Source organism: Lemur catta, chromosome 2 (assembly GCF_020740605.2).
Source record: "Lemur catta isolate mLemCat1 chromosome 2, mLemCat1.pri, whole genome shotgun sequence".
Lineage (NCBI taxonomy): Eukaryota > Metazoa > Chordata > Mammalia > Primates > Lemuridae > Lemur > Lemur catta.
This window is the reverse complement of record NC_059129.1, coordinates 41,903,457-41,922,365: the sequence shown is the minus strand read 5'-3', so window position 1 is coordinate 41,922,365 and position 18,909 is coordinate 41,903,457. Positions and strand designations below refer to the sequence as shown.

The 18,909-nt window shown below is 51.7% G+C and overlaps 2 protein-coding genes and 1 non-coding gene across 3 annotated transcripts; all 3 read right to left on the bottom strand.

Moving 5' to 3' along the window:
• Positions 1-1,571: 1,571 nt before the first annotated feature.
• On the bottom strand, positions 1,572-4,358 carry TNF (tumor necrosis factor). Its single transcript, XM_045541637.1, has 4 exons — positions 4,006-4,358; positions 3,343-3,394; positions 3,123-3,170; positions 1,572-2,819 (listed from the first exon to the last, which is right to left on the bottom strand). Exons 1-4 carry the CDS (start codon positions 4,189-4,191, stop codon positions 2,398-2,400), a joined length of 708 nt encoding a protein of 235 aa, XP_045397593.1. The 5' UTR covers positions 4,192-4,358; the 3' UTR covers positions 1,572-2,397.
• Positions 4,359-5,712: 1,354 nt separating this feature from the next.
• LTA (lymphotoxin alpha) lies at positions 5,713-7,286 on the bottom strand. Its single transcript, XM_045541636.1, has 3 exons — positions 7,098-7,286; positions 6,906-7,011; positions 5,713-6,663 (listed from the first exon to the last, which is right to left on the bottom strand). Exons 1-3 carry the CDS (start codon positions 7,194-7,196, stop codon positions 6,251-6,253), a joined length of 618 nt encoding a protein of 205 aa, XP_045397592.1. The 5' UTR covers positions 7,197-7,286; the 3' UTR covers positions 5,713-6,250.
• Positions 7,287-15,630: 8,344 nt separating this feature from the next.
• LOC123633606 lies at positions 15,631-15,772 on the bottom strand. Its single transcript, XR_006733639.1, has one exon. It is a non-coding gene; the product is annotated as a U4 spliceosomal RNA (small nuclear RNA).
• Positions 15,773-18,909: the final 3,137 nt, after the last annotated feature.

Sequence of the window (18,909 nt, the reverse complement as noted above, 5' to 3'; positions counted from 1 at the left end):
AGACTGTGCAATGCACTCTTTTCTCTTGGGGCCTTCCCAACAGTGAGAGGGGTCATTACAGGGCAAGGCACGCTCTTCTCAGGAAGGCCCAGCCGCGGGGCAAACCCCCAATACTGCCGAGGAATGACGGAGAACTGAAGCACAGCGGGGCCCAGTGCTTCTTCCCCTCTGGCTGCCCGGGGGCCCCTCAGCCCCGACCTGACTGCACGGTCGGCTCCCCTGGGAGGAGCAGTAACCGAGGCGAGGCTCGTGGGGCCTGAAGGGAGGAGGCTGAACCAGAAAGTAGGGGAGAGAGCTGAGGACTGGGGAGCAGCCTGTGGTGACAGAAGACACCAGGGAGGTCTGGGGAGGAGGAAACACTGATGCCACAGGGTCCCCTCCAGGGTGGGATGGAAAGTCCTCCTTTGTTCACACTTTAGGGCCCTCTTCCCAAACGTGAGCAAGTGTGGGGGCCCCTGGGGTGAGCAGTCCCCACCCATGACCCACTTTAAGCCCCAGGCTGGAGAAGGCACAGAGGGACCTAAGGTCCTATCTAGGTCACCCTAGTGGGTCACCCCACCCCAACACCATACCACATGGTTTTCCCCTGCCTGGCACCCCAGGGCTGGAAGGAAAGCCCAACTTCTTGGTTTTTTTTTTTGTACAGTCTCAAAGATGGTGGAGAGTGGACTGCTCCAATAAGGAACAGTCAAAAGCCCAACTTCTTAGCCCAGTGTGGACTGCCGCTCTCTGGGGCTCCATTTCTGACTCCTTATTTGCCTTTGTGTCCAGAGGGGCCTTCCTGGGGTGAGTGGGTGCTTTTCTCTTTCTAGTGCAGCCGCCTTACACCCCTCCCCTCCCCTCATTCTCCATAAAGGCCAGTGAGACCAAGCTGGCAGGTGAGTCCTTCATCCACATCTTTTTTTTTTTTCCTTTTTCTTGGGGGTAGTCCTGAGAACACATCTTATTCCTTGTTCTTTGTCTTCAGACTCTTCAATTTCAGCCAGTGAGAGCATGGAACGGCCAGAGCAGCTGAGGTGGATAAGGGAGTGAGCCAGAACTCACTGAGTGCCTACCTGCCAAGTGGGGGCCAGGTGCACTCACAGAAGTTGGGTCTCCTGCTCTCACGTGCCCTGTGTGCAGCGGATGCTCCTATCTCCAACTGACAGATGAGGTCAAGTGCCTGGTTCAGGCTGCACAGTTAGGACCCAGGGTGATTTGGAGCCCAGACGCCAGTCCCTTGGCTGATTCAGGTGCCTGAGAATGTGGCTCCTCCCCAGCTCATTCAGGCTGCAGTGGCAGCCAGCCAGAAATCTCACCTGAGCGGCAGGACTTTCCCAGCAGGGATTGGAATTCCCAGAGTTGGAAATTCCCGTGCCCTGAGGGAGAGGTAATTAGGTTCAGGCTCCTGTTTCCTGGGGAAGTGGATCTATTCCACTGGGCTTTGTTTATGTAGGGTCTCCTGGCCCCTAAGGGTCTAAGGAAAGGGACTGAGTCTGAGGGATCTTAAGCCCTTGAAGAGAAAGCCTCAGGGAGCTTCTTCCCACCCCCAAGGAGAGGCAGATGTAGAATTAACTCCAAGAAAGACCATGTTTCTTTCCTAAGCAAACTTTTATTTCTCGCCACTGACTAGTAGGGCGATTACAGACACGACTCCCCTGGGGAGCAGAGGTTTAGCGATGTAGTGACAGACAGTCGGTCACCAAATCAGCATTATTTAGACAACTGGATCAGATAAATATGTTTTTAAAACACAAGCAAAAAGAGGCACAGAGGCCAGGAAGCCAGGTGGGAACAGCCTATAGTTCAGCTCTGTTTTCACAGAAAACACATCTGAGACAAGGCAGCTCCTACATCGGGTCCCCCAGAATACTCTGACCTCCCAAATAAATAATTCATCAGTAAATAAATAAATAATAAATAAATAATAAATAATCGCGAGTGCAAATATAAATAGAGGGGGCTGGCCCCACGAGGAGGGCTTGGCTCCACATCTCAGAGAAGAGTCTGGAAACATCTGAAGAGAGAAAGGCTTGAGGTCCACTCATGTCAAGTTCAAGGTGAGGTCTTCTCAAGGGATGTTCTAAAGTGCTCTGGCCAGAATCAAAGGCTCCCTGGTCCCCAAATTCCAGATGTCCCAGGTTGAATTCAGGGATCAAAATCTTAGATCCCTAGTGAGTTCTGGAAGCTCCAGTTTGAATTCTTGGTGGTGGCCAGTACTCCATTGTCCGGACCACCCATGCCTGCACTCTAGATTTCTAAGTGGTGGTGGTGGTGTTCAAAGTTCTAAGCTTGAGGTCCAACCCTGAGCCCTTAATTCCCTTTCTAAGCCAGAAGAGGATGAGGGAGTCTTCAAGGAGTGAATAATAAAGAAATCAGAGGGGGTGAGGCGTCAGGGAAGGATGATGTCTGTCTCCCTCACAGGGCAATGATCCCAAAGTAGACCTGCCCGGACTCGGCGAAGTCGAGATAGTCAGGTAAATTGATCTCAGCACTGAGTCTGTCACCCTTCTCCAGCTGGAAGACCCCTCCCAGGTAGATGGGCTCATACCAGGGCTTGGCCTCACCCTCCTCTGGGGTCTCCCTCTGGCAGGGGCTCTTGATGGCAGAGAGGAGGTTGACCTTGGTCTGGTAGGAGACGGCAAAGCGGCTGATGGTGTGGGTGAGGAGCACGTGGGTGGAAGGGCAGCCTGGGCCCTTGAAGAGGACCTGGGAGTAGATGAGGTATAGCCCGTCGGACGGCACCACCAGCTGGTTGTCTGTCAGCTGCACGCCATTGGCCAGGAGGGCATTGGCACGCCCGCTTATCCACTGCAGCTGTGCCTCAGCTTGGGGATTTGCTGGAGGGAGGGGGAGACAGAGGGAGACGTGAGTCAGTGGCCCCGTCAGTTCACTCTCCACATCCTGGTCCTCAAGTTCTGCCCACCCTCACATCCGGTTCCTGTCCCTCTGTCTGTCCGCCCACATCCCACCAGGCCCTGAGGTTCTGAATAGTCCCCGTAAGGCCTGTGCTGTTCCTCCACCCTCCCCTTGAGCTGAGTGAGTCCTTCTCACGCTGTCTCCAAGGCCTATATACCCTCACCCTGCATGCGCCCCCAAATCCTAGCCTTCCAAGACCTAAGACACGTCCTCAGAGCTCTTACCTACAACATGGGCTACAGGCTTGTCACTTGGGGTTCGGGAGGATGATCCTGAGGAGGAAAGAGGAAAGAAAAAGCCGAGACCTTTAAACTTCCTAGAAGATATTCCTGTACTTTTACCTTCATTCCTCCTCCCCAAAATCAAAACACTAAATTTCCCCCATTGCTTCCATCCCAGTACTAACTTCTCCCCCAACCCAAACCAGAATCAGGAGACACTTACTGAGTGTCTGGGCCAGAGGGTTGACGTTGATTAGACGGTGGCCACCGGGGAACTGCTGGGGAGAAGGAGAAGGATTAGCGTCAGAGGGAGTCGCCCCCCAAGGAGGAACAGCTGCCGCTTATCAGGTGTGCGCTGTCTGCCCTGACACGCCTGGTTTTCTCTCTCCATTCGTCTGTCTGTTTGTCCATCTGTGCACTCAACAGCTCTTTCACTAAGCGCCTTGCCCTACCAGACACCCTGTCTCCATCTTTTCTTATCTCTCTCCGCCTCAGCTCTCTGGATCTCTTGCATCTCCCGCATCTCTGTCTGTCTCACCGTCTTCATTCACACCACTGGTGTCTTTCCCATCTCGCTGCTTAAACCCACATCACTCCGCATCTCTCTTCGTAGGCGTGTATCTGCTTGCTCACTCACTCGTTCATTCATTCACCCCACAAATACTTAGCGAGCACCTTCCACCTGCCAGACATCCTCTCTCTCCATCTTTCTCTCTCCTCCCTGTCTCTCTCCACGTTGCTTTCTGCCTCCCCATCTTTCTTCACGTTTTGCCTCCCCATCCCTCTCCAGCAGCACACCCCTTTCTCCCACCCCTCCTCTCTAGTTCTCTTTCTCCCCCACTTCTCTCTGCGTGGGAGAGTGCATGCAGGCCGTCGGGGCACTCACCTCTTCCCTCTGGGGGCCGATCACCCCGAAGTGCAGCAGGCAGAAGAGTGTGGTGGCTCCTGCCACGAGCAGGAAGGAGAAGAGGCTGAGGCATACGCAGTGCCTGGAGCCCTGGGGCCCCCCTGCCTTCTTGGGAAGCGCCTCTTCGGCCAGCTCCACATCCCGGATCATGCTCTCTGTGCTCATGGTGTCCTTTCCGGAGGGAGACGGTGGAGCCCGGGGGCAGTGCGTGTGAGAGGGAGACAGCCTGCCTGGCTGCCTGTCTGGGGATATGGCTCTGAGGGCTACTTCCAGGGGATCTGGAGTTGCTTCTCTCCCTCCTGGCTGGGCCTCTGATGTCCTCGCTGAGGGAGCTTCTGCTGGCTGAGAGTGCAGCCAGCTGCCTTTATATGCCCGCAGAGCAAGAGGAGGGCGGGGTGGGGTGGTGGGGAAGGCTCTTATTCAACCAGCGGAAAACTTCCTTGGTGGAGAAACCCATGAGCTCATCTGGAGGAAGCGGTAGTGGGCCCTACACCTTCTGTTTCAGTTTCTTCTCTGTCGCGGGGGCGGAGATTTGGAAAGTTGGGGACACCCAGGCATCGAGGATGCTCCCCACCCTCCCCACTTGGATTCTGAGGCGAGCTTCCTGGGCCCATCACTCGTGTGTGTGTGTGTGTGTGTGTGTGTGTGTGTGTGTGTGTGTGTGTGAGACCTTGGAGGCTGGACCCCATCTCCCCGCCCCACGTCCCCAGTGCCTATTGTCTCCATTTCTTTTGGGGACCAGATCTGTGGTCTGTGTTCCTCTGATTTCCAGACAGGAGTCATATGGGGGTAGAACTAGAAATGGGAGAGGCTTTAGAAAGCTGAGTCCCACAGGCAGAGCAAACGAGGTGGGGGCGGTGTGGGCGGTGGGGGGAAGCTGTGCTGGGTCCTGAGCCTGTGTCTGGGTCCCTGCAGGGAAAGGAGCTGGGGGCAGGGCAGCTTGACACTGGGGGCATGCCGGGGCCTCTGGAAGGGCTGGGCAGGGGTAGCAGGGACAAGCCTGGGACAGCCCCAGGGGAGTGAAATCAGCCCTGGGAATGCACAGACACCACTGGGACAGGCCTTCTCCTTTCACTCTGGCCTGGGACTCACACTGCTGGTTTCAGTCTTGCCTTCCAAGGAACTCTCAGGTCCTTGGTTTCTCCTCGAAGCCCTCACCTCTCAGAGCCCCAGTGTGTGGCCATGTCTGCCCAAATGCACCCACATCTCCTAGTTCTGGAGGCCCTTTCACCCCTCAGAGCCCTCTGCTTGGCCATGTCTTCCATGGGGGTCCCTCTCCTCCATCCCCGTAGTCCTGGGCATTCCCCTCACTTTTGCTGTGGTCACTTCTCCCCAGAGGTCTACCGTAACCCCCATTCCATGAAGCCTCCACATGTGGCCAGATCTCCCAGGGCCTCTGGACCCCACCCCTCCAGACCCTAGACACCGCTTTTCCCTTGTCTTTGTAGCTCATCCTTCGGCTCCCTGCAGCTGTCTGGCTGTCCTGTCCCCAGGAGCCTGGAGCTCCCTGTGCCCCTCCATGTTCTGCCCACAGCTCCTGTCTTCTCCAAGGCCTCCGTCCCTCCCTCCCTTACAGAGACCGGGAAATTCTCTCCTCCCGGACAGATAGACATAAGCCGACAGCATTTCAGAGAAAAAAGCTTTATTGGGCTTCATCGAGGTGCAGATGCCTCCGCGTGGGGAGTCTGGCCGTGCAGCCGGCGCTCAGGGCCTCTCGCAGCCTCCGAGAGCCCCGCGGTCCCTCACACCTGCTTCCCGCAGTCAGCCTTGTGCCACTGCCCCTTGCTCTTCATCTCCCGGCCGGTTTCTCTCTCTCTCTTTTGATGTTCTTCTACTAGTCCCCTCTCTCCATCCTCCATAAATAAATAACTTAATTTCCCCCTTCATAAATAGCCCCCCAAGCTCCCCCACGTGCCTGCTCCTCCTCCGTGTGTGGGCCCAGGCCGCGCCTCACTGGTGGGACACAGCTCTGGGCTGGGAATTTCTAGGCAGGCTTGAAATCCTGGCTGAACATGGGGGGGTGGTGGCTCAGAGAGGTGCGGCTCCCTGGGGTGCCTGGAATTCCTTCTTTGAAAGCTCCAGGTGACTTGAATGGGGGAGACTTGAGACTGTTTGGATTGGTTGAAAGAGAGGCGGTGGTGACCCCTGAAACAGTCAGAATGGAGGCAAAACAGGGAGAAGGCCTTGAAACCAATTATTTTTTCTTTCTGGATTTTTCCAGGTTCTACAGAGCAAAGGCTCCAAAGAAGACACTACTGGGGCTGAGGAGTAGGTGGGAGACGCCGTCTGTGTGAGTGGACAGCTGGTCTCCCTGGGTGAGCAGGAACGCGGCCCCATGGTACATCGAGTGCAACCAAGGTCCCTGCGGCCCTGGGCACACGGTCTTCTGGGCGCTGAGGAGAGGCACGTGGAAGGGGTACTGGGAGGAGAAGAGCTGGACCTCGTGGGCCAGGTAGAGAGGGGTGGGGGTGGCCTCGGGGGGGCAGGCTTGCCCAGAGAAGACCACCTGGGAGTAGACGAAGTAGATGCCACTGGCAGGGACCAGGAGGGAATTGTTGCTCAGAGAGAAGCCATGCTGGAGGAAGGCACGGTCCGTGTTTGCTCTCCAGTGTAGTGAGTCTTGCTTGCTGGGGTCTCCTGGGAAGAGCCACAGGGGGTGGGGGTGGGTCAAAGATCTGGGTCAGAGGTCTCAATCCCTGAGGGAGCAGGGGCTGGACAACTGAATTCCTGGGGGATGGTTAGGGGAGGGGTGAGAGTGGGCTGCCTCTGTTTGCGGGGTGGGGGAAGTTGGGGGGAGGCGGGTGGATGCTTGTGTCCCTAAAGGGGGGGTAGGAGGAGAGCTGGGGGCCACATGTCTGGGAGGTCAGGTGGATGTTTACCGATGAGGTGAGCGGCAGGTTTGAGGGTGCCGTGGGTGAAATGCTTCTGGGGGTGCTGATGGGCAGTCTGGGCAGCTGAAGGTGCGAGGCCAACACCAGGCAGCCCCTAGGAGAGAACAGAGTTGAGGGGGGCTCTAGAGCTCAGGATTCAGCTGGGCCAGCCCAGCAGCCCCCATCCTCCTGCTGCCTCACCTGGGTCCCAGGCAGCAGGGCCAGCAGCAGAGCCAGAAGGAGGAGGCGGAGGGGGGTGCCACGCACCCTCGGGAGGTAGCGACGTCCAGGTGGTGTCATGGGGAGAGAACCTGCAGGGAGAGACAGTGAGGGGGCGGGGCATGCTGCGGAAGACAGACCGCCCACCCCAGGAGACGGCCACCCAGAGAGAGAGGGGCCACAGACAGAGAAGGGGACAAAATGCAGACAGGGAAACCCCGAGGTGAGCAGAGGGAGACAGAAAGAGAGACAGGAAGGGAACAGAGAGGGGCCGTGGCAGAAGCAGAGAATGTGTGACAGAGACAGACTGACAGATGGAGAGTCAGAGATGGGGAACAAAGCAAAACCAAACCCACCAAGGCCCCAGCCCAGGCAGGCCAGGGGTCCAGGCAGAGGGGCAGGACACCTCAGGGCAGGAGTCCGAGCCACCGGCAGGCCAAGGAGATGGGGCAGGAGAGTCTTACCTGCTGTGCGGGGCCTCTGGGCCCGGACGCTTGGGTCCCTTTATAGAGGAAGCGGCAGTGGCAGCGTGGCAGGCAGCGGGCGGGTTCTAGGTCGGGGCTGGGGCCTGGGGAAGCCCCCAGGGCTTAGAAGATGGTGCTGTTTCAGTCGAAGGCAGGAAAGGCTGAGGCCTAGGAGAGAACCACAGGCTGGGGGCTCGGGCGACTGAGTTCTGGGAAAGGGAGTGGGGTCAGAGGAACCGTGGGCTGGGAGGGCCAGGGAGTGGGGTCGGGCTTACGCGTTCCAGAGAAGGGCCAGCCAATTCGGGGAGGAGAGGCTGAGTGAGCGGCTGGGGTGTGGGCTGGAGGCCCAGGTCCCTGAAGAGCGATCATATATAACACTTCTGCACCCTCGGCGTCTACAGGCTTCTCTCTTGGCCCGTTTCCTTCTCTTGTACCCCTGTCCCTGTCCCAGACAACTCAAGTCACACTTGTACTTGTCCCAGTATGTGTACTTTCCAGCTCATCTGGCAGATTTCATATCAAGAAGTTCCTTTATGTACCTTTTTGCCTAGACATCCTGGTGTATGTATGTTGTCCTGGTGAAAAAAACTGTGTGTGTGTGTGTGTGTGTGTGTGTGTGTGTATTTATTTATTTATTTTGAGACAGAGTCTCACCCTGTTGCCCAGGCTAGAGTGCCGTGGCATCAGCCTAGCTCACAGCAACCTCAAACTCCTGGGCTCAAGTGATCCTACTGCCTCAGCCTCCCGAGTAGACAGGACTACAGGCATGTGCCACCATGCCCAGCTAATTTTTTTTTTTCTATTTTTAATAGAGACGGGTCTCACTCTTGCTCAGGCTGGTCTTGAACTCCTGACCTCAAGCAATCCTCCCACCTCAGCCTCCCAGGATGCTAGGATTACAGGCGTGCGCCACCACACCCGGCCAAAACACTATGTATGTGTGTGTGTCTATATATTTGTTTGTTTGTTTGTTTGTTTGTTTGTTTTCCGAGATGGAGAGGGCTCACTATATCACCCGGGATGGTCTCCAACTCCTGGACTAAAGCAATCTTCCTGTCTCAGCCTTCCAAGTAGCTGGGACTATGGATGAGTGCCACCATGCCCGGCTTGCTGAAAATATTAATGGAGCCCCATTCTGCTCTCGAAAGTGCCCTGATTTGGAAGATAAAGTTTTTGGTCCCCTTACCCAGAGATGATGCCATGCACTCACGTATGGTGAGGCCCCATCCCACTCCCGAAGGGTGGCCTCCGCCTCATCCTGACCTCAGGCGGCTCCCACAGATCAGATTTATGCAACCCCAAATAAGCACAGACTCCAGGATCAGTGTAGCAGACAACTTCAAAGTTCTCTATCGTGGAAACTTTAGAATTCCACACAGGAGGGGTTTAAGGGTGGTGACCTAGGGTGGGGTGGGGACAGCTAAGGGACTTGTCTTGAAGCTGCATTTGCAGTGCCAATACACGGTTTTAAAATTTTTCAGGGCTGGGCACAGTAGCCCACATGTGTAATCCCAGCACTTTAAGAGGCCAAGGTGGCAGGATCCTTTGAGGGCAGGAGCTCGAGACCAGCCTGGGCAACACAGTGAAACCCTATCTGAACAAAAAATAGAAAAATTAGCCAGGCATGGTGGTGTGTGCCTGTAATGTTAGCCACTTGGGAGGCGGAGCAGGGAGGATTGCTTGAGCCCAGGGGTTCGAGGCTGCAGTGGCAAGCTGTGATCGCTCTACTGCACGCACCCTGTGCGACAGAGCAAGACCCTGTTTCTAAATAAATAAAATAAAATAGTTCCTTTTTATTGATGTATAGCTTAGGTACAGTGAGATACACATCTCTCTCTTTTTTTTTTTTTTTTGAGACGGAGTCTCACTCTGTTGCCCAGGCTAGAGTGTCGTGGCGTCAGCCTAGCTCACAGCAACCTCAAACTCCTGGGCTCAAGCGATCCTTCTGCCTCAGCCTCCCGAGTAGCTGGGACTACAGGCATGCGCCACCATGCCCGGCTAATTTTTTCTATATATTTTTAGTTGTCCAGCTAATTTCTATCTATTTTTAGTAGAGACAGGGTCTCGCTCTTGCTCAGAGCTGGTCTCAAACTCCTGAGCTCAAACAATCCTGCTGTCTCGGACTCCCAGAGTGCTAGGATTACAGGCGTGAGCCACCGTGCCCAGCCCTGCACACCTCTTAAGTGTGCAGCTGATGAATTTTCCACGTAGCCACCACTCGGCTCCCCATATGTTCAGGTCTCCAGAGGTTCCCCCTCCTCGCCAATACCCTCCAAAGATAACCAACCACTTTCTGACCTCTATCACCAAAGATTAGGTCTTCCTGCTTTTGAGCATCATAAACATGAAATCACACAGAATGTGCTTGTTTGTGTTTGGCTTCTTTCAGTCAACATTATGTTTGTGAGATTCACCCATGTGGTTGCATGTATCAGTAGTGTTTTTTAAAACTGTGATGTAATATTCTATTGTATAAACATACTCTAATACATTCTTCTGTTGATGGGCATTTGGTTTATTTCTAGTTTTTGGCTAATATGAAAAATGTTGATAAGAACATTCTTATATAGGAGACAATTTTCACTTAGCTTGCAGGTTATAGGTTTTAAAAAAGTTTCTAGGCCGGGCGCGGTGGCTCATGCCTGTAATCCTAGCCCTCTGGGAGGCCGAGGTGGGTGGATCGCTCGAGGTCAGGAGTTTGAGACCAGCCTGAGCGAGACCCCGTCTCTACTAAAAATAGAAATAAAAATTATCTGGACAACTAAAAATATATATAGAAAAAATTAGCCGGACATGGTGGCGCATGCCTGTAGTCCCAGCTACTCAGGAGGCTGAGGCAGGAGGATCGCTTGAGCCCAGGAGTTTGAGGCTGCTGTGAGCTAGGCTGACGCCACAGCACTCTAGTCCGGGCAACAGAGTGAGAGACTCTGTGTCAAAAAAAAGAGAAAAGATCTGATGAAGAATGAACAGCCCTGCAGAAATGTGACTGAACAAAAAGGGTATAATCTAATGAGGGGGGAACCCAGCAAGGCCTGTCTGTTCAGATTTTTCTTGGTCTCTCTGTGAAGCATTCCTTCCTCTGGGGTATAGGGCAAGACCTCTCCTGGAATGAGGGTCTCATGACCTACCATTAGACAAAGTAGATCAGAGAATTTCTTTATAGTTAAGTCTTACACAGAAAAGCAGGGAAAAGTTTAACTAACATTTCTAGGTTTTACGGATGGCTTTGTGAAGGAGTTCTAGCTTTTATGACCTGCCTTGAGGAAGAGGAGTTCTAGTTTCTATGGCTTGCCTTGCGAGGGGACAGGGGAGTAAGAGAGAGGAGGGCAGGAGAAAGTCAGAAAGACCCTGGTCTGAGGCCTTCCAGTGTTGGTTCCTGCACAGTACTCAGCAGGCCAAGGCGCCACACTTTGGGGTATCATGTTCTGAGCCCCAACAGTTCTCATTCCACCTCTTTAGCTTTCTCTCTACTCCACAAACACTTACTGAGCACCGGTACAAAGCACTGAGGATACAGATATGAAAGGCTGTCTCCTGGCCTCGGGGAAGTCAAGGACATTAAAGTGAGATTAAGTTCCATGCTAGCAGGCTTACGGCAGCCCACAGAAAAGCCACTGAACCTGGCCCAGGGCAGAGGTGATGGGGACATTTGTTACAGAGGCAGAGAGGACAGGAGGAGCACTCTGGATGGAAGGAAGAGTCTGCGCCAAGACTGGAGGTGAGAGACAGCGTGTGCTGAGACGTGCCGCTGGGCGCCAGTGCAAGGAGCAGAGGTGAGGCAGGGGGTGAGCTGAGAGCATATCCCGAAAAGTTTAAAAATCCAGAAAAGAAGTTCGGATTTTAGAAATGTGATGGGGAGCCACCAAAAATTTTAAGCAAGAGAGAGACCCACCTAGTATGGTAGGTTAGAAAAACGAATCTGGAAGATACGTGAAGAGTGGATTGGGGTTTGGTGGTTAGGGGACTGGAGGGGAAACGAGAAGCAAGGAGACCAGTCAGGAGGGTCTTGCAATAACCCGGCACGGAGATGACAGGCCTGCGTTAATATCAGGGCAGCAGCGGGAGAACGGGAAGGAGAGACAGTTTCTAGGCAAAACCTACATGTCCCGGTGGCTGACCAGATATGATAAAGAGAAGTCATGGATGCCTTTCTAAAATTTCTTGGTCTGTATCTTGTTTTTTTTTTTTTCTGAGACAGAGTTTTGCTATGCTGCCCAGGCTAGATTCAGACTCTTGGGCTCAACTCCTGCACAGCCTCTTGAGCAGCGGATTCTCCAGGCGAACACCAGTGTGCCCCGCTCTTCTTGCTCTCCTAACCTCATGATCTCTCGCGCCAGTATTGCTTTCCCTCTGGGCCGTGCTCCTTTCTTTTTCTCTGTGTCCCTCTTTATCTGGGGGTCTTTTTTCCTTCCTTCTTTTTTTTTTTTTTGACAGAGTCTCTGCTTTGTCGCCCAGGCTAGAGTGCCGTGGCATCAGCCTAGCTCACAGCAACCTCAAACTCCTGGGCTCAAGCAATCCTCCTGCCTTAGCCTCCCAGAGTGCTAGGATTACAGGTGTGAACCACCATGCCCGGCCTTTTTTCCTTCCTGTTGTCTCTTTCTGTTTCTCTAATGCTATGAGCTGATGGACTGAGAGACCCCACCTAAGCTATATTAAAATATAAAATGCTCTTGCAATTAACAGTGAGAAACAGAGAGAAACTTAGGTCTAAGAGGAAGACCAGGACACTAACGCACAAAATGGGAAGGCAAGGAGTGAGAGGGAGACATGAGAGACAGAGGAAGGAAGGGCGAGACCCGGCTGAGGCTCAGCGTCACGTGCGTTTGCAATGTGCTGAAGGATGCTCCTTGCGATGGGCCAATCTTGGTTTCAATCTCAGTTTCAGAGGTTGTATGAAATTTGGTTTCTTTCTTGGGGAGCCCAGCAGTTGGTTTGGGGCTTTCCCTGGGTGGGAGAACTGATGACTGGAGTCTTGTGCCCCAAACTCAGGGAAATACATTCTCTATAGTGCTCTCTGTAGAGAAACTAGTGAAATCTCTGAGGCCTCCAAATGAGGCTGAAATGACATTAGCCTCAAACTTGAACTCAGCCTCAAAACCTAAATTGGGATTTATTACCAACTTTGACCCTAATCCAAATTTAACCTCAACCCAAATCACAACTCAAACTCAACCCCAGCTGTAACCCTAACCTCAAATCTAAACACATCCAAATTAGTAACCCCCCAGATAAAACTTACCTTCTACACTAACCCAATGCAACCCTGTTTCTAGAGCTAATCTTGAAACCAACTTATCACCACTCCTAACGTGAAACTTAAATCTGACTCTAAATGTATGTCCAATCTGAGCCACAAACCTAAAATTGAACTTTATCCTGCTCGACCCCTTATTCATCCATCCCTGCATTTAGTAAGTATTTCAGTCTGGGTGTGGTGGCTCAACGCTTGTAATCCCAGCACTTTGGGAAGCGGAGGTGGGAGGATCGCTTGAGGCCAGGAGTTCAAGACCAGCCTGGGTGACATAGCAAGACCCCATCTCTACAAAAAAAAAAGTATTTGTCAAGTGCCTACTATGCGCAGAGCACTGTTCTAGGCAGTAGGGACATAGAGGCAAAGGAGTAAGACAAGGTACTGGCACTTGTGGAGCTTATATTCCAGTGAGACAAGACAGAAAAGAAATAAACTGAAGAAATCAACACATGGTGCTATGAGAAACTAAGGCAGGATGATGTGATAAGAGTGGCGGGGAGCTACTTACTTTTAAACGCAGTAGTCAGCAAAGTCCTCTCTGAGTGAGTGAGTTGCACTGAAGCTGAGACCCCAGTGATAAGAAAGAATGACCCGGTGAGTTCGGGAGTAAGGCAAAGGAACAGCTTACTGCCAAGGCTGGAAGGTGGAACCGAGCTGGAGGTGGTGAAGATAGAAAGCAGGTCAGTGTGGCTGGAGCAGAGAGTGAGGCTGGGGGAGGGGTGGGAGATGGGACCAGGGAGGGGGCCGGGGCCAGATCACGCAGGGCCGTGCAAGGAGGGGTAAAGCATCCAGATTTTATTCAACCATGGGAAGCCTTTGGAGGGAGGGTGTGTGTGGGGGGCGGGGTGGGGGGAGACAATGAAGGCAGGGGGCAGAGAGACAGATGCATGGAGGTGATTGGATTTATGTTTTTAAAAGATCACTGTGGCTCCTGTGTTGAGACTGGCTGGTAGGGGCAAAATCAGGGACACCAGTTAGGAGGCAGTCGCAGTAATGCTGAAGAGAAGATGGTGGCAGCCATGGAGGTGGAGAATAGTGGGCAAGTTTGGGCTATATTATATATATCAGGGCTAGAGTCGACAGGACTAGACGATGGGTTGATGGATGGGGGAGATGTGGAGGCTGGGGGAGAAGCAAGATTCCGATGGGTGGGAGAACCACAAGTTCTATTTTTTTCTTTGTTTGTTCTTAGAGCATCCACTAGGAAAGAACAAAAGTTTTATTTTGGATGCGTTAAGTCTATTAGACAGACATATAAGCGGAGACATCACTTGGCAGTTAGATACACGAGTCTGCAAGGGCAGAGCCAAACAAAGAAGATTGGGAGTTGTCAGCATGAAGAGAATGTCTACGGCCATGGAACTGGAAGCGATACCTTATCTTCTGTATGAGATAAGATCTCGTTGAGGTATCTGTGTTTTCCCTCACAATGAACTCAGTGCATCTTCCATTCTGAATTCCAGAAGCAACACTCTCTGGCTCCCAGATGCAAAACCTTCTAGACTTTGTTGCCTTCTCTTGAATTCTCACTGGGAGGCAACCTCCCTGGATTCAATCCCCTACCCCACAAGGGCCCTTGTCTCAATCCACTTCACAATATTCTATGGAACTCCACATATATTCAAATCTTTTATTCCATTTTTGAAAGCATCTTCCTCTGGGCATTTTGAAACCTGGCTTTCCCCTAATGCTACTTCTCTCTTTGGTGAAGGCTGATCTCTCTTTGACATCCATCACTAGGGGAACAAGGGCAGAGAAGAGAGGTCATTATTTTCTTCTCCCCCCCTGCACCATTTGCTACACTCTTCCTGTCCTCATAGCACAATCTTCTCCATCAACGTCTGTACTATGCTCTTAAAAACTTGTGTAAGTAGCTCAGTTTTTCTCCATATGTCCTCTCCTACCACTATCATCAGTGACTTCAAAACCACACAGATCAGATGAATCTTACTCTGGCCTCTTGGTTCTTCAACTATCTCACTTCAACGTCTTTACAGCCTCTTTCTCTGCTTCACTTTAGTCGTCCATGAGTAAGGTTGTACCTCGAACCTCAGCGTCATTTGGAAGGGCTATGCTTTCACGATCTTGGTGTTTTGTTTTGTTTTTGAGACAGGATCTTGTTCTGTCATCCAGGCGGGAGTGCAGTGCACAATCATAGCTCACTGTAACTTCAAACTCCTGGGCTATCTTCAAGGTCTTGAACTCTGAATTTTCCCTCTCTTCACAACCACTCACTTTTCACATCTCCCTTTCTCCCTCCCATTGACTCAGTTCTTTATTCTCACCAAGACTTCCAGTTTCTTCTACTTTCCTGGTTTTCCTTGTAGATTTGGTTTAACACATACTGCATGGTCAACAATCACAACTACACTTTCACTAGTATTTTAGTATCTCTTACCTGCACGATGTTCTACCAAGAAGACCTTGAAAAACCTTACTTGGGTAAACTCAGTGGTCTCATTCTTGAGCCTTTTCTTAGGCTGCCAAGCATCGCAGGAGGGTCGTGTCCCTGTGAGAGGCTAATCCTGGCCATCTCATGTAAGAGAGTCATCAGTGTTCCTTGACAAAACTCCTACAAAAGCCATTCCTTGTGGACTCCCCGCTGTACTCCTGCACGTGGTGTTCTAAATCTGCGTGCCCCCTGCGCCCTTCACCCTACCTCTTCACTTTCAGCCGCTGATGCTGTCATTTATTCTATTGAGCTTAAAGCCATCCAAGGTGGATCTCCTCACTTCCTTCTTTTTTCCCTCCACTTTGCTATTTACAGTTCACCTTTCTTTTCTTCTTTTTTTTTTTTCAGTCCCTGTAGAGACTGTCAAAAAATTGTCAATGCCGACTATATTGCAAGTCGTCATGGCGGGGTTTTGGGAAAAGTTTTCAATTAGCAATAATCGAGCCTCGAATAAACCTCATTGGCTACAACACTGCCACTGCACAAAGCTTTTTTTTTTCTTCTTGATTCACAGAAGTACACTTGCTTCTTTCCAAGGCTGATCCCTTCATCTGTACTCTATCTCACGTCCTGTCTTTAGTATATTCTTTCACCCCTCTTTAGTTTTTGAAGGAGGAGAGTGAGGGAGGGGTTCAATTTCCTCTTTTTTTTTTTTTTTTTGAGAGTCTCACTCTGTTGCCCTGCGTAGAGTGCAGTGGCATCATGGTAGCTCACTGCAAGCTGCAACTCCTGGGCTCAAGCGATCCTCCTGCCTCAGCCTCCAGAGTAGCTGGGACTACAGGCACATACCATGACGCCAGGCTAATTTTTCTGTTTTGAGTAGAGATGGGTCTCGCTGTCACTCAGGCTGGTCTCGAACTCCTGAGCTCAAGTGATCCTCCCGCCTTGGCCTCCCAGAGTGCTAGGATTACAGGCGTGAGCCACCGCGCCCGGCCCCTGTTTCTTATATTTTCAGTATTTTTGTCCCTTCTCGCACCTTCGCTTTATTTTATATTCTATTTCTTTCTTTTCTTTTTTTTTTTTTTTGAGACAGAGTCTTGCTCTGTTGCCTGGGCTAGAGTGAGTGCCGTGGCAGCAGCCTAGCTCACAGCAACCTGAAACTCCTGGGCTTAAGCGATCCTCCTGCCTCAGCCTCCCGAGTAGCTGGGACTACAGGCATGCGCCACCATGCCTGGCTAATTTTTTTCTATATATATTTTTAGTTGGCCAGATAATTTCTATTTTTTAGTAGAGACAGGGTCTCACTATTGCTCAGGCTGGTCTCGAACTCCTGACCTTAGCGATCCACCCGCCTCGGCCTCCCAGAGTGCTAGGATTACAGGTGTGAGCCACCGTGCCCGGCCTACATTCTGTTTCTTGAAAATAAACCAAAAACTCCTTCCCTGAACTTGTTCTCCCTCAAAATATTCATTCCATCTCTCATCTTTCCTTTCATGTGATGTCTCAAAAGACTAGCCCCTTTACTACTATTTCAGGAAAATTTTCAATAAAATTTTCCTCATCTGTAAAATCTGTGGGTAGAACTAAGAGATGACTCTTACTTACTTCTGTATTCACCATTCTATGACTTTGCACCCACTGCCTCCTTCTCCTCACCTCCCACTCATCCCTCAGCCTATGGAAAGTGATTTCTGTCCCTCTATTACACGGAAAGTGTTTTCTCAAAATTTGTAAGTGTCTAGTTCCTGAGCCCAAACAATCTTTCAACCCTTACCTACCAGACCTCTTTGAGGCCTCAGACATGGCTGCCCAGTCTCTGCTTGGTGTACAGCAACCCCCCCCCCCATCTCCTTTATTGGTTTTCTTCCTTTGAGCATCCTCAGGGCTCTTCTGGTCACTCCACCCTCTCTCTTGAGGATTCTGTCCACTCAGATGCTCAGCCTCTACTGGGAAGGGAACGATGCCCAAATCTATCTCTCTGAACTTCTCTCGAGCTCCCGACCTGCTTACTGGAAATCTCCATGTGAGTGTCATGTTAGCACCTCCAACTCAGCAAGCCTTCCTTGAACACTTCAATACTCTAAGCAAGTGCACCGCAATTATTACATATAGTTACCTGTATATTGTCTCACTAGACTGCAAATTCTATGAGGACAGTGACCTTATCACTTACCCCTATCGTCTAGCAGTGCCCTGCTCCTAACAGGTGCTTAAAAAAAGTTTATTAATTGAATGTCCAAAGTCAAACGCTTTATCTTTCCCTTCAGCCATACTTCTCCTTGTCGGTTTAGGGCATCACCGCCCTTCCAATCCCCTTGGCTCAGAACTTGGAGTCATCTAAGACTCCACTCTCCCCATTCCCACCATCCAACCAGTTGTCATGTCCAAATGTCCCCTCAAGGTTTATATTATAAAATCTTTTCCTTCCTTTAATGCCATTTGGGGTTATTGGGACTTAAGTAGAAGTATTAATACATGAGTTTTGGAGTTGGATGAGTTGAATGCTAATTTCACTACTTTTTAGCTGTGTGGCCTGAAGTAAGTTACAGTATGTTTATGTGCTTTTATTTCCTCATCTGTGCAATGGGGACCCACCACCCACCTTTTGGACAGATGTTGACAGGACTCCTGATGTTGGGAAAAGGGCTGACTAACACATAGTAAGTACTCGAAAGATGATGGCCTTCTCTCTTTACTTCTTTTCTGTACTCCTGCAGCACCGTCCTGGTCTCCCGCTTCTTCACGGCTGTCGCAGTCCAAACCCCTGACCTTGGCATTCTGTGGTCCTTTCTTCGCCACGGGCTCCCTCAAACCCGTGCTGCTTCCACCTCAGGCACTCATTTTCTCCTGGGCATACGATCTGGCCGTCAGCCTCTCTGCCCCAGCCGTTCTATTGACCTAGGGAGCCTTCCCGCGCCCTCCATCCACTGGAGTCCCCTGCATTCCCCAGAGCAGGTTCAAGTGCTCCTCTCCCGCCTCAGAGCCTCCCGGATGCTTTCAGATGGGATTCGCTCCCCCTTTTCTGCTGCCACCGCACCCTACCGTGAAGGTTACTCCGCATGCCTTGAATCAGCTAGCTAAGCATGGGTCTGCCTCCCCTGTTGGACTGCAAACTTGAAGCAGCGTTTGAATTTATCTTCGGGCTACAGGATGCTCGGTTGACCTACACTGAATTGAGTTTTTTCCAGACCCTTTTCCTGACTTAACCCAAACCTGCCCCACCCCAGTCCCCAAAATGACCCTCTTCAATCTCACTGTTCTCTTTCCCAGCTGTTTCTCCAACTGAACCCTAACGGCACCCTCCACTGAGACTCAGCTCCTGGTCCCAGCTCTGGAGAGCAGAGATACACCTTCACCACCCCAGGTTTCTTGGCAGGCACTGAGTCACCCCTTGGGGATCCCTGGCCCCGCTCCCTGCCCCCACCACGGTGGGCAGGATGCCTGCTGCCTGCCCCAAGGGGTCGGAGGAAGCCAGGGCCTCTACGGCTCAGTATTTTTATCAGCCTAGGAAACAAGAGACACAGAAGCGGAAACCATGTGGTCAGAGAAAGTGAACAGCCCTTATCTCAGGGGAACCCCCACCAGGACTGGGGGCCAGACACAGGGCGGAGGGGGGGACGTTGAGAAGAGAGTGGTCTGGGGGCCCAGGTATCAGGGCTTATTCTGCTTTGGTTTTGTCACTCTCGC